Here is a 14,327-nt window from a genome sequence, read left to right on the forward strand (position 1 = left end):
ACACACACTTCTACTTCTTCTTAGCCTTGCTTTGCTTTCCCTTTGTGACAGGAATATGTTGACTAACAGATCCAATACCAGTAAAGTTCTGACTGAAATTCAGAACATCTTGTGTAGATCCATGGGTGCTAGGTTCTGCTGGTGCTCTTCCAAAGTTTTTAGGTCCTGTTGACTCACCAACAAATGAAGATGTACCTTTGGATTTGTTCACCTTTGCTTTACCCCTTGCACTGCTACTTTCAGGATGATCTCTACTAGTGAAGGTGCAGTTTGCAGCATCATACTCGGTGCTTGGCATGAATCCAGTTGGATTTTTACCAACATCACCACCAGCACAGGTTCTCTTATTATGACCAGCAGTAGATCCACACTTTCCACATTTCCTTTTCTTCACCACAGTTTCAGGTTCATCATAGCTCCTCTTCCTCTTCTTTGCTGGTCTTCCAGTTTTTCTTTGATAAGGAGGAGGCTTTAAGTTGATGTCCATGGATGCCTGCCAATTAAGATAAGAAGAAGAGAAAAGGAATGAGAAAGTTAAAGTAAAGAAATGAAACCCTAACCCTAAAAGAAATGAGAAAGTTAAAGTAGAGAAAAATAAGGATATAATAAAGTAGAGAAAAAAGTAGAGAAAAATAAGGATATAATAAAGTAGAGAAAATGTGAATGCATCACATTCAATAATATATTTAATGCTGAAAAAAGTACCTTATCTTCCCAGTTCCATTCACTTATGTCTTCTAGTGGATTTACAGCATCTGCATATATGGTCCTATAATATTCCACAGAGTAGTAAGGAGCACAATAACTGTTCAACCAATCAAAAAAATGTGTCAGTTTACAGAAACAAAAGTAATAGCATATTACAACCCAAAAGTAATAGCATATTACAAAATTTCTTACTCTTTCCAGTTTGGCCTGAGCAGTTTCAATGCACATACATCATGTTGACAAGGGAATCCCCTTAGCTGCCATTGCAAACAAGTGCATTGTTTGTCTACAATGTTCACTGTGAAAATTTTCTTGGTAGACACATTAGTTACCAAATAAACCCGTCCAACCACACTTCCTTCTGTATCAAACTTCCCAACCAAGTCAAGCATCTTATTTATCAACTTAACAGCAGCAGGGACCAAATCATTTTGATTCCACTTAGCAGATTCTTCCCTTCTCTTAAATAACAAACCCATTACTAACTGACCATACATCATGCCTAGTTGGATTATTGGTTTATCTCTCATATTAGAACTCATAGAATTAAATGATTCTGAGAAATTGTTATTCATATGCTCACAACAGCTAAGGGGATCAAAATAAGCCCTAGACCAAGTACTTGGATCTTCTTTCCTAAGATATTCACCAGCAGCCGGACTTTCTTTGCATATGTTGTCAAAGTGCTCCTACATTATAGTAACCTGAGTTATTATATAACCTACTAACTATGAATCAACCATGAATGTCTTAACATAATGTATACCTCTTTTCCCATAAGTGTATTTAGCAACAGACCCTGGATTAGTATGAGCCACCATTGCACAAAAGATGGGTACATCCTTGTAGCTGTCTTCATAATTACCAAACAGATCTTCTAAAAGAAGATTTCTAGCCTTCCATGCACAAATATAAGGTATATTGATGTTATGAGTTACAAAAAAGTCTCTTGCAATGTGTTTAGGCTTTGGAATTAAGGCCCCAGCTGTCTGCTTTAACTTCTCATGTACCACATCTTTTACGAACTCAGGATCCGCGGATCTGTTAAAACTCTTTGGATCCGCAACACAAGTGTGTTCTAGATTAACCTTCCTAACAATAAAAGTAGGCTCATGCCTTTTTATGCTAGCATTTACAAACCAGTTACAGCCATACTCTTCCCTAAACCTACATCTCACTCTTAATCTTGTTTTGTCACTCTTATAGACCGTATACTGATAATTATGTTTTACACAGTAACCCCTAAGATGTTTCTTATAAGCACTCTTGTTATTAAAAGCATACTTTACCTCCATCTTAGTAGGATCAACAGGAGTCACCTCTTCTTCTACATGGAATAATGGTTCTTCTTCTTCATCACTGTGCATATTGAACATTTCTTTCCACTTCTGGTAATCAAGCTTTGGTTTGGAATATTTATCATCATTTACTTCAGGACCATCATTATCCTTATCATTATTCTTGTCATCATTAGAAACTGCAATCAACATCAAAGTGTTAGTACATGTAAAAAATAAACAAAAAATTATAAACACTAAAGGGTCCATACCTTCTTCATTGTCTTCTTCACTACTGCTTGAATCACTGCTTTCATCTCCAACTCTGTATGTCTTGACAATATCTTCATAATCAATATCATTTTCTTCATCACTGTCAAAGATTGGTGGAGCATTTGGGTCTTCAATGGGGTGACATTCATCTACAGTAGTGTTCTCTAGCACCACATTGTCCTCATCATCACCATCACTATTGTCCCCTGCATCAGTCTTATCCCCTGTATCAGTCTTATCCCCTGCATTAGCCTTATCCCCTGCATCAGTCTTATCCCCTGCATCAGTGTTATCCCCTGCAGCAGTGTTATCCCCTGCAGCAGTGTTGTTTACTTCATCAACCCAGTAATCATGATTAAAGTTATCAACTGGTGTACTGCTAGAACCAACAACAGTGGCTTGACTTAGGCAAGAAAAACCCTGAGATTCCACTTCATTTAACAGATCCATGAACAACAACTTCCTAGATGCTCCTCCATTTGAGTTTTCATTCTTTGATTGAGCATGCAACCTTGGTGATCTCCTTGTAGGTGATATCTTTACTGACTTTTCCTTTGAAACTGGCTTCTTAGCAATCCTCTTAGGCGCCTTCTTAGGAGTCTCATCAATTGTTACTACTGGTTGTTCCATTGCAGCCTTAATGAAGTCATTATCATTCCTAAATTCTGAATTCATTACACTCATTTGTAAACATATGAAGCCTTTATCATCAGGTACAGCATGCTCCCAAAACTTAAACAAGTCTTCATTTGTAACCAAATACTCAGGCAGACATGGGTCTATGGTCCAATATAAATTTGGAATTTCTGTTTCATCAAGATGCAACTTAACACGCAATATCTTCTCAAATTCCTTAAGGTCAATTCTATCTCTATCCATGTGAGGGAATAGCAAATTAAGTTTACTATTCACAACAAACACACTGATATCTCTATATGGATAATATGTATGATCACTGTAAATGAACAAACAAAATAAAATTCATCAAATTCCACACTTCACACAGAAAACCCCTAAAATAAAATTCATCAATTCATCAAACACACGAAATTAGGGTTTTAAAAATTCCACACTTCACACAGAAAACTCCTAAAATAAAACTCATCAAACACACGAAATTAGGGTTTGAAATCGTACCATATCCACTGCTTGTCCTTCCCCTTATTCTTCTTCATCTTCAGCTCCCCAACCCTTTACTCAGACACTAAACCTAAGCAAAATCCCGCTGAAAACTGACCCAAACCCTAATTTCTTCCACTAGTAAACAGAGCGGACATAGAGCAAGAGAAAAAAAGTACAAGAAAGAGAAACAGAAACCTAAGAGAAAACCCCTAATTCAACTCAGAAAAACGAAATTAGGGTTTGCAATCATACCATATCTGCTGCTTGTCCTTCCCCTTCTTTTTCTGAATCTCGATCGCTCCCCAACCCTTTACTCAGACACTAAACCTAAGCAAAATCCCGCTGAAAACTGACCCAAACCCTAATTTCTTCCACTAGAGAACAGAGCGGACAGAGAGAACGAGCAAACCCTAGAAGAAAAATGAAACGATACAAAGTTGCAAACTGTTTTCAATCCCACGAAGGATAAAATAGTCATTTAGCCTGTGCTACGTGTAATAATCTCGTGCTCGACATCTTGAGCCGTCCACATAAGACACGTGTAAGTAATCTGGACAAAGTCAAAAAAGTTTGACCAATCATGTGGGTCCAAGACGTTAGTGCTAACGGTTGTGGCATTAAATAAACTCTGAAAAAAAACGGTGGCAGTTTCTTGAATCGGGATTTGCAAGTGTGGCAGTTTGTTAAAATTCCCTAAATTCTTATGCACCAAAGCGATTAATTCAAAACTAATTTAGAACTGCGAAAGAAAATACAATAAATATGATAAATTACTAGAAAAACATTCTTAAATAGTTACAATCCATAATTGAAATACCGATGCCCAAATCGCCGTGATTATAATTAATTTACTAACGGTTGAGGAGATTATAAAAAAAAATTATAATAGATAAATTACTTAAAAAACATTCTTAAATAGTTATAATCCATAATATCGATACCCAAATCACCGTGATTATAATTAATTTACTAACGATTGAGGAGATTATACGTAATGTTATTTCAAAAAAAATTTATACATAATGCTTAGTCGGATGAGGCAAACCGCAAACGTATGGCAACTGTTAGTGTTTGGTTGGGACATACGTAATGCTTCAGAGAAGCAAATCCAATGTGAATTTGTGGCAGTGTATAGGAGTCAGAATAAACACTAAATTAGCAAATCTTACAATTTGTAGTATTCTGCAATTTTGCATGTGATTGTAAAAATAAGGTTTGGTCGGTAGCTAAATCAATCCTACGTTAAGGTTCTACAGTTAACTCCCCAACATTTCCGAATTAATTTGGGATATTCTTAAGTTGTTATAAGAATCAGATATTCAAAATATAGCTTAACTGAGAGTGACCTCCTAGGTAACAACTTAAATAAAAATATAGAAGTAACTATTATCTGAAAAACGATCGATGAAACTTGATATCATTTGCTGATGTACGTTTTGTTTTAGTAAAGGTTTTAAGTAATCCATTAGCTACTTATATGCATTTTTTTCCTTTCTTTGTTATAGATACATGTGATTGTGAAGCAATTAAAAAAGAAAATCATTGTTGCTGTGTATACAGAATGAGACTATCTTTTTTTTGGCTTTCATGAATTGTTTGGGTAATCTAATTGCATGACGGATTCACGGGTAAATTGAGGCATGTATAAATTGAATTGGCCTATATGTAGAAGCTTAATTTTAATACAGATTACATATATACGGCACGGGCCTTAACTGAAAACCGATAACCTGGCAAAATTGCTTAAAGAAACAATTCCCATGCGTAGCATTGTTTCATTGGAGACTTATCTGACTATCAAATTATGATGCATAGTTTAAGGGTTACATAAAACATTTTTTTTTGATCATCAAACCATCAGTATTTCATTCCTAAAAGGATCTATTAAATTCATCGAGTTGTGCCAAAGGATCAAAACGGTCAAATAGCATAAGTATTTCATTCCAAATAAAAACATTTACATGATGGTTTTCAAAAAAAATAAGTACATCATAATGTCATAACATGAAATAAAATGTAAGACTAACGTGGTCGTTGCATATAGGTATTCTTCCTCATTTTTTTGTTTTAATAATCATTACTGAAACATAACATAGTATTTATGCAGTGTCAACTTAGGGTAAAAAATTGTGCAGATGTGAATTTCATTGTGATAGATAGTATTTATTTTTGTATCTCCTCAGTTATGTGGAAAGTATAAGCTACTACTGTTGTATATGTATACATGTTGATAGACGCTTTCGTGTTTGACGAACAAACTTCACAAGAGGCGAGGATAACACTGCATGATCCAACGCAGAAAGTAAATGATAACACAAAGGGAAAAATAGATATAAATGAAGTTGAAATGGACGACAAAGTGATACGCGAACAAGAAAGCAGCGAAACAACAGAAAAACTCAAGTGCCACGACCACCGGTCATGGTCTCAACTGGATTGAACCCCCATGTCAGTATTTATTAGACATGGTGTGAACACACGAACTACTCGGTTGTCCGAATGCCCGCAATCAATTGTTAAAGTCTAAAGAGATTACGCTGATGATACCCGGATGTGGGTTCATTGGCTCAAAACCCACGGGCTTATCATGGCCTCCTCCAACTTCCCCATGCGTAGAGATTATGCATGGGGTACAAATATAAAAGGAAAACAACATATATAAGTAAATGCATGCGGAACTAAATAAATGCAAAGTGCTGAAATGTAAATAAGACCAAGGTTTACGTGGTTCAGCACTAAGGCCTACGTCCACGGGTTTTGTTGTTCTGCTATATTACTCACGGTTACACGAATAGTTTGAATGACTTGGGGTTTACATATTTCTCTCCACTATGGGATTCCTTACCTTTGCTATTCTCTCTCTCTTTCTCTCTCTCCTCTGATGTTTTTTCGATCCCCTTCCCCTTTGTGGAGATTGGGTATTTATAAGGTAGGAATGTGGGACCCATCTCTGAAGACCGTTGGAACCTTATCTTCTAGTGTCTTGTGTCCATCACGCAGAGGTCTGCGTTTCCCCCTCGATCCCGCGGAGGCGTCTTCGCTCGTTTCACAGGTCGGTCGACACGTGCACTGCTCAGAGTGTTTAATGCGGGTGGTTGAGGGGTCTGCTCGTGTCAGACAAGTGTCTTCTGCCCCTGTCAGTCCGTGTCAGCTGACTTTCTCCCCACCGTTGATCTTAGCTCCTCTTCTGGGGATGAGATAAAGCAACTCCTAGGGGTTTATTTGGTGCTTCGCGACGCATCGTGTTTTGATGTCTTGGCTTGCATGCTTTCCACGTACCTTTCTGTATCCACGTGTCCGATAGTGAGATATATGTGTACACACATGGCATGGGTGCACCACACAGTAATAGGTTCATACGCAAATGTACTAATACGGGTACCGACGAAACCGCTGCTAGGAACCTTCATGTTGCTGGTTCTGATAATTCTTCTCTCATTAATAGGGGATGAAATTAAACTAATAAGAAAACTAAGTGAGCTGGAAAAGTGGTAGGGAAATGTTTAATGATTAGGTTGGTGTTTACTGTTAGGAGTATGCTATTGTTTTTGTATGGAAAAGGAATGATTAGGTTGGTATTCACTGTTAGGAGTATGATATATGTTTTTGTATGGAAAAAGAAAGTTGTAGTTACGTTCGGAAGTGATAGACACATTGCCGGATGGATCCCGCAATGTGTACCGAGTGAGAGTGAGAGTGAGAGATTGGTCCCTTCTGGTCCGGTGATTTAGTAGGGGGTGGATTTAGTGTGGGTCCCACCCCCATCACTCACATTCTCTTTACTCAGGGCAACCCGCGGGATCCAATCCGCAGGATATAAATCATTCTCCAGGTGTTTGCGTCTTTGTTTGTGCCGCAACCTAATTTGATGTTTATTATATTATTAGCTTTGTTGCATCACTGGACACGTGGAGTGCAGTATAATTCAGCTCCGTTCAGCCTGGTTATCCAATCGCAGACCAAATATGGACTCACAATAATTAATCATGAAGATGTGAATGAGAGATGACCCGATTGTTCTTCGCCATAATAAAATCTGTAAACCAATTTTGATGGTTCAGTATCGTATTGTTACTGTTGTAGAGTGTATCTAAAACAAATTAAGCTTTCTATGAAAACTAGGGCTGATTAATGGTTAATAAGGTTTTGTAGGTTGCCGGGTGATAGTCTCGCTTCCATGGAATATGCTATCCATGAAGATTCCCAAACCCTCGCATTTGATGATAATCTGTGATCAACGTATTTCCCAAACTCATGCACCAAGAAGCACCGAGAAGTAACTGTATAAACATTGACATCGATGTGGAAAAGATTCATGTATTTTAGGTTCTAATAATGCAGAATGCTTAGATGCTTAATCAAGTGTAAGAATTGAGATGCCAAAATACATTTAAATATGGTGAAACAGACAACAATCATCCATTATATAGATTAATATTTTTAATGCCGACAACAGGATACGGAAGAATGCTACGAAAAAACACATTTTCATTGCATCGTCTTCCTTACGGTTTATATTTGTTTTAGCTTTTTTTGGTTCATTTTATTTTCTTGAACATCAACTTAGGTATTAGCTTATTGATTTTTGATTTTTTATACATTTTTTTGATGTCTTTCATGTGATTTTTTATTTCTATATGTAACCCTTTTATTCTAATGTTTTATTTGTAAGAAGCGTCGATAACGTCGGTGTTCTTAAATATAATAACCAACCATAAACCAACCAATATAACAAATAACCATTAAAATTAAGAAAAAATCCGCTTAAGCGCGAAAAGTTAATCGCCTAAACATCGAAGATAAAATCACTCATACGGTAAGACATGTGTTGAAAGACGCCTAAACATGACAAAGCAACATCTTATAAACCTGAGCAAGATGATGCCGTTACGATTTTAGGAAGAGTTTTGAAGAGAGAGAGAGAGAAATGAGGCATCGAGCTTTGCTTAATCAATAATTTGCCGCGCATTCATTTTTACAATGTTAACCATTTTTGTTTCAATAAAATAATAACACCATTGTTACATAATTGTGCCATCTTTTTAATAAAATTTACCCTTCTTCGGACTAAACCTAGTGTCTCCAGTGATTTCTAACTCTTAAAAATTCGGTTCTTATCAATCCTCTCTACCTCCGGAACACCCAAATGTCTTATCTGTTTCTCTTTCAGCCATCTTTCAATTCCTTCAGTACCTACTTTCAGCTGGTCCTCCTTCATTTTCAACAACTTCAATCCCTCGCTCACCTTCGGGAAAAACCCTTCAGGTCTCAAACACCACGCCCTAAAAACCCCAAACAGGACTTCTAAGTCGCCCCCAAATCTTTCCACCCCACCATTATAGAACCTCGCCTTACTCATCAACACACCATTGAAAACCAGATGATCAACTCCAGTGGCCAAACTTCTCCATGCAACGATAAAATCAATCTCATTTAAACCCTCTTCTAGCTTTGATAACTTTCCTTGCAGATAATCAAGAGCCCCAACAAATAATTTGGAGACATTCCATCCTTCCTCCTTTTCCTGCCACTGCTGTTTATTCTTCATATACTCGCTACACCTAGCATCAAATCCCCTCAAAACAACAGTTGCTATCTTTTCAGTCCAGTCTTTACGAAATTCTTCAAACTTTCCAATTTCTTCATTAAAAATACCACCACCTTAGCCTGAAGTGTCCTCATCAACTCCTATTATCGCTTCATCACCCTGATCTGATGTCATTTCAAGAAAGAACAAATCGTCACACCAGTCCTTCATAACAGATTCACAGTAACGAGCTGCATTAACAGAATTTGTGGCCTTGATTAGGCCGTCATCATCCGCTATGGCAGTTAACCCCGCGGCTTCTTGACACTTCTGAAATAAGCAATCAAGAAATTCCCTCAAAAGGGGTGCACATGCCAATCTTATAAATCTTGCTCTCAGAGAAATACTTGGCAGTGGCCTACAACGATCAATCATGGCTGATAAATGGCGAAGAGTAGCAGCAGCAATTGCAGGAGATTTGTAACTCTCAGACCCTGACACAAGCAAAGCTCCTTGGACTTTACTTTTCCAATTTCGTTCGTCCCCCATCTCAAGTCTCTCCTTACGCATGGTATCACCAAGCTCTATTTCTGCCCATAACTCAAGCCAGTCCGGCCGATCACAAAAGATGGACATGGTAGAGATCCTCCGGAAACTCTCATCATCCCTAATTGAATTCAAAACTCCAGAATCTGCTACAAGGGATTGAACTCGTTTATCAAAAGAAATCATTAAATCTACAAGATGCATGATTGGAAATCTAGCCTGTGATGGAACCCCATTGACGCTCTCTTCATCCAACTGATCAATATAGACAGGGAAGACATCTTTCGCCAAGTACATCAAGAGGGAGGTTACCATTGCAGAAATCCATTCTTCTCTACAACTGTAGCCAACAAGTCTTGCCTCATCAACCAATGGTTGCAACAGCTCATCCATGGAATCAACAAAATCCCTTGTAATTTTATAAACAAGAGCAAAAATAAATTCTGGCTTTTCAACCCACTTCTTGAAATGGTGTTCTGATGCCAATGAAATTGGATTTACTAGTTCTTCAATTGCCCAAAGTGGATGGCGCATAGCAACTTCATGGTAGTGCCCCTCAAGTAGCCGTGACTTTCTTCGGCTCTGTAATTCCTGTAGACCGCACAAAGCGAGAAAATTTTCACAGTACTGGTTTTTCAAGTCACCATGCATTGTGAAAAGAGGGTTCAGAACCACACTAGATTTCCCTGTGTTCACACTTTTGGAGTTGGAAAGAGTTGGTGGCCATCCAAGAGAAGCAAGAAGGGATCGGTGATCTGCTATTGCCTGGGGCCTTAAAACAGCTAAAGCTCGATCCACTCTGTGATCAACTGCGTGGACAAGACGTCTCCACTGAGGCCGTGATTTTGCAACAGAACTCAGTATGTCCTCTATGAGTTTGAGAGATTTAATGGCAAGCAATCGTGTTTCCCGTGGTAAAGGTTGAGAAAGTGAGAAAACACACAGAACTTGCAACACAATCTATAATCAAGCATTTAAAGCCCCTCACTTCTGAACTGGTCCCAGGGGACGACTTCCTTAGGTTTCTTGTCATGGTAGAGGAGACTGCATCTTCAATGTCCCCAACTAGTGTGTCAAGTTTCAATGCTGTCTCTGTTGATAAATATTCAATAAGAAATAATTCACATAAATAAGTGAAAACCTAAAGCACATTTTTGTTACAGAAAGCACTAAACAAAGAAGAGATCATAAAATGCACTGATAAGATGAAATATTTTCTGTCAACCAAGCAAGAATAATAAACTAGCATATGGCATGAAACCGTATGTTACAAACAGAGCTAGGATGTCCAATGGAAACCTTTCCACAGGTTAAACAGTCAAACTAATATAAAATATGACATGAAGCGTATGTAGGGAAAAACATGGAAATAACAACTAGCATTGATTTCTATGATATAGGTCAATGTAAGTTTTGGATCAAAATATTAGACGGAATCAGCATTGAAAGTCATTTACTTCACATTCTCTCCACTAATACTGCTAGTCCAATAATATTATGTACTTATGGTTCCCCTTTGGTGCTCCGCACTTTCTGATAGGATAATGAAGATGTACTCAAATTAATTAAAGCTACAAGCATACTACCAAGGGACAACAGGTGCAGAAGATCCAAACAACGATGGGTCCAAAAATAAAAATATTCTGCACAAATGAGATGCTTACTCCACAAAATTCTGCATGTGCTCCAGTGATAAGAGTATTAAGAGGAGCATTCGTTGAAAAATAAAACATGCAACTTGCATATGTCTTTGAAATACTAGGAACCGTTTTATTTTTCGAATTTTCAATACCAGAGCCTCTCCTAATTGGAATGCTCTAGTGATTTTTCTATTCAGATTCAGGAACGAGATCCATGGAAGCTCCACCTTGTCCGCAAATGGACCTACTGTTTAACTAAATTGGTGGATGATGTCATATGGTATGGATAATGAGTTACAAAGTCCTTAACAGAGCACCTCGTCAAATTGTAAACCCAAAATCCCTCAGATGGTGAACATCAAGAATCCTGATTTAAAACCCACTTCCAATCCAATTTCATAACCCTTGAACCTTCATGCAACTAGTTGGCACTACTGTTCTCCACCGGTTCAGATTTTCGACATTAAGGAAGAAACTTTTCCATACACATCATGAAACTAACTCAGTTCTTTATCCGGTATAAACAAAGTTTTTCCTTCACCTTACCAGGAACCAGTAATTTCCCCACTTTCCTATCCAATTACATAGGTGTTGGGTGTGCATACCTAATCTCTCTATTGAATCCAAAATTTTAATAAGATGTAATCAACGGATGTTTTTGAAGAACTATGTATTGCAGTTGATCCTGATACAAAATAATTGCCCACTACCTCATTTCATTTAAGAAATCTAAAATAAATTATAAACCCTAGAGTTTCAACTTCCACACAATCTAAATTAACCATCAAAGTCAACAATATTAGAAACATCATAAGCATAACTGCCTACCAGCGTAAGAGCGAACAGTTTCTACTCTTGCCACTTCTTTCGCCAGCGCTGGCAACTCCTCCCCTAATATGTGCTTCACCCTCCCAGAATCTTCTTCTCCTCCTTCTCTCCCATGTAAACACAATTCCAACATAAATCAAAATAAAATCAAGTAAGGTTAATTATCATGTACAAGGAAGAAGAAACTAAGGAAAGTAATGTTACCTGTAGAAGATCCAGAAAGGAAATCTGAAGACTGAAGATGGTTTAATTTGAGATTGATTACATTGAAAAGACTCCCTAGTTATTCTGAATGTGATGCGAATGAAACAATACTTTTTTCGAGTTTATGATTTAGATCGTTCAAGTTATGATCCAAATCAGAACATTGTTTTTGCAATTTGGATACAAGATCTGGAGCTTTTAATAAATCACCTTTATTTTGAAAATTGTCACTGAGAAAGGAAAGTAAAGATGGGGAAATCTCTGATAATGAAGGGAGATTGTTTCTTGGATCCATATTTCAATACATCAAACAACCAGATGATTGAAGTTGCAGACAGGTTATTTCAAGGGCTACCAAATTCAAAGTCCAGGAAGGTACTTTTATGATTTGCAGCTGATTTCAAAATATTATCTGGTTTCCTATAATAATTTCATTTGATCTATCAAGGATCAGATGGAATGTCGTCTGCAACTACATCCCTACACCGAAAAATAAGTGTAAACAATAGATCAAGTCAGATCCATCCATTGATGACACAAAGAAACACACAACTGACAGATCTTTTACATAGTAAGAGATTTACAATGAGATCATTTTTCTTGGTGTCTAAGTTTACGAAATTGGATCCCCATTCATATAAGAAACTTTACAAGCTATAGTGAAATTGGTAATGACACGCAATACCCATTAGTGAATACCATCTGTAACTGTATGACTCGAAACTTATAAACAAAGTAAACAAAATACTGAGAGTTTTAGAACATCTCTATCCACACATTTAACTTCGAAATTAAATCAATCCATCACTTGTTTCTTTAAATAATTTGGGCATTTCATCAATCACCTTGCAAGATATATATAATGTGGGTACAGAGAAACATCACCTATGGAAACACCACAAAAATCAATGTTTGACTGTTCTCATGAATTTGAGAATCTAAACTTAATCAACTGTAACAGATACTGTGTGCCTACAAATACAGCAGCGTTCCCTTAATCATACGTTTTCTAATAGCTTCTATGCTAATCAAGGAACTAGGTACTGCTGTATGCATTACGATTACAATTGCACTATAACGACCTATTTTGACTATCTTCAACAAAATAACAAATTAAGAATACAAAAAGAGTCATAGGCTCAACATTAAAAATCTACACCCGTCAAATCTAAAAGACCACCATGGAAAGAAAACTGATTTCCTAATCTAACAGCCTGTGACAAGTACCCGCTACTTGAATTAAATCAAACCTTAAAAAGTGATCGTTGTATTCATATTAACAACTGTTGGGAAATTTGTTTTGTCCTGTACATGGACCTAATTCTGTAAGGCAAGTTAGTCATTTGCTCAACTAAACCTTAGGAACAAATCCCAGTCCCTGGGAAATTAGAATTTCATCCACTTAATCATAGAAGGGTAGTACATGACACTGAGAATATGACACCGAGATGTTCTCTTAGGTATTTTATCAAACAGTATCAAAGCAACTTCCAAAACATGACACAGAAAAATTGGATTAGAGGATATAGTTTCAAAGTCTAACACTACCCAACTCTACGAAATGTGAAGACAAAATCAAATTTACAGGTTATACGGTGTCGATAAGTATACAGTTGACATATAGTTGAATAACAATAAGGAGTTGGAAAACATAAACGATGCAAATTGAGATGATTCTCTGCAACCCATGCTATCCATGAAGTTCTATTAAGCAAACAAATAAACAAAAATTAAACACATAGATTTAAATAAATCAAAGAACCCTAATTTCACATTATTAGCAAATCAACGATTATGAGATTGTATGTAGGTGAAAACACTAACTCCATTGGAATTAAAGCTTTATAGGTACCTATTGTTTGAGAAATCAGTTGTTGTTCTTCACTGGTTTACTTTGTTGAATTAGACCTAGGTCTATAGTTTGAGGTCTGGTAAGCAATATCCCAATTTGAGTTGGTATGTTTTTCTTTGCTATACAAGATCTAGGAATTACTAGTTAATCCTATTTTAGAGAACCCGGTTACTGTCTAATCCACTCATAGAAATTATTTAATCATGTTTTTGGACCAAAATTCTTTCTGCTGGTCCACCACACTAATGTGTTCTTTCACAGATGCCCATAATATCCTTGACATCAATCAATAAGGAGAGTTAAATCTTATCATCATCATTTGCATTTTCCTTTCCCTGCTCGAGCTCTGA

The 14,327-nt window shown here is 37.0% G+C and overlaps 1 protein-coding gene, 1 long non-coding RNA gene and 1 pseudogene across 2 annotated transcripts; all 3 read right to left on the reverse strand.

Moving 5' to 3' along the window:
• Nucleotides 1–321: 321 nt before the first annotated feature.
• Nucleotides 322–939, reverse strand: LOC113317893. Its single transcript, XR_003344089.1, has 3 exons — nucleotides 901–939; nucleotides 706–805; nucleotides 322–493 (listed from the first exon to the last, which is right to left on the reverse strand). It is a non-coding gene; the product is annotated as an uncharacterized LOC113317893 (long non-coding RNA).
• A 497-nt stretch (nucleotides 940–1,436) lies between these two features.
• Nucleotides 1,437–3,137, reverse strand: LOC113315361. Its single transcript, XM_026563651.1, has 3 exons — nucleotides 2,541–3,137; nucleotides 2,258–2,420; nucleotides 1,437–2,185 (listed from the first exon to the last, which is right to left on the reverse strand). The coding sequence occupies exons 1-3, from the start codon at nucleotides 3,135–3,137 to the stop codon at nucleotides 1,437–1,439; spliced, it is 1,509 nt and encodes a 502-aa protein (XP_026419436.1).
• A 5,248-nt stretch (nucleotides 3,138–8,385) lies between these two features.
• Nucleotides 8,386–14,089, reverse strand: LOC113318327 (annotated as a pseudogene).
• Between the last annotated feature and the right edge of the window lie 238 nt (nucleotides 14,090–14,327).

This window comes from Papaver somniferum, chromosome 10 (assembly GCF_003573695.1).
Source record: "Papaver somniferum cultivar HN1 chromosome 10, ASM357369v1, whole genome shotgun sequence".
Lineage (NCBI taxonomy): Eukaryota > Viridiplantae > Streptophyta > Magnoliopsida > Ranunculales > Papaveraceae > Papaver > Papaver somniferum.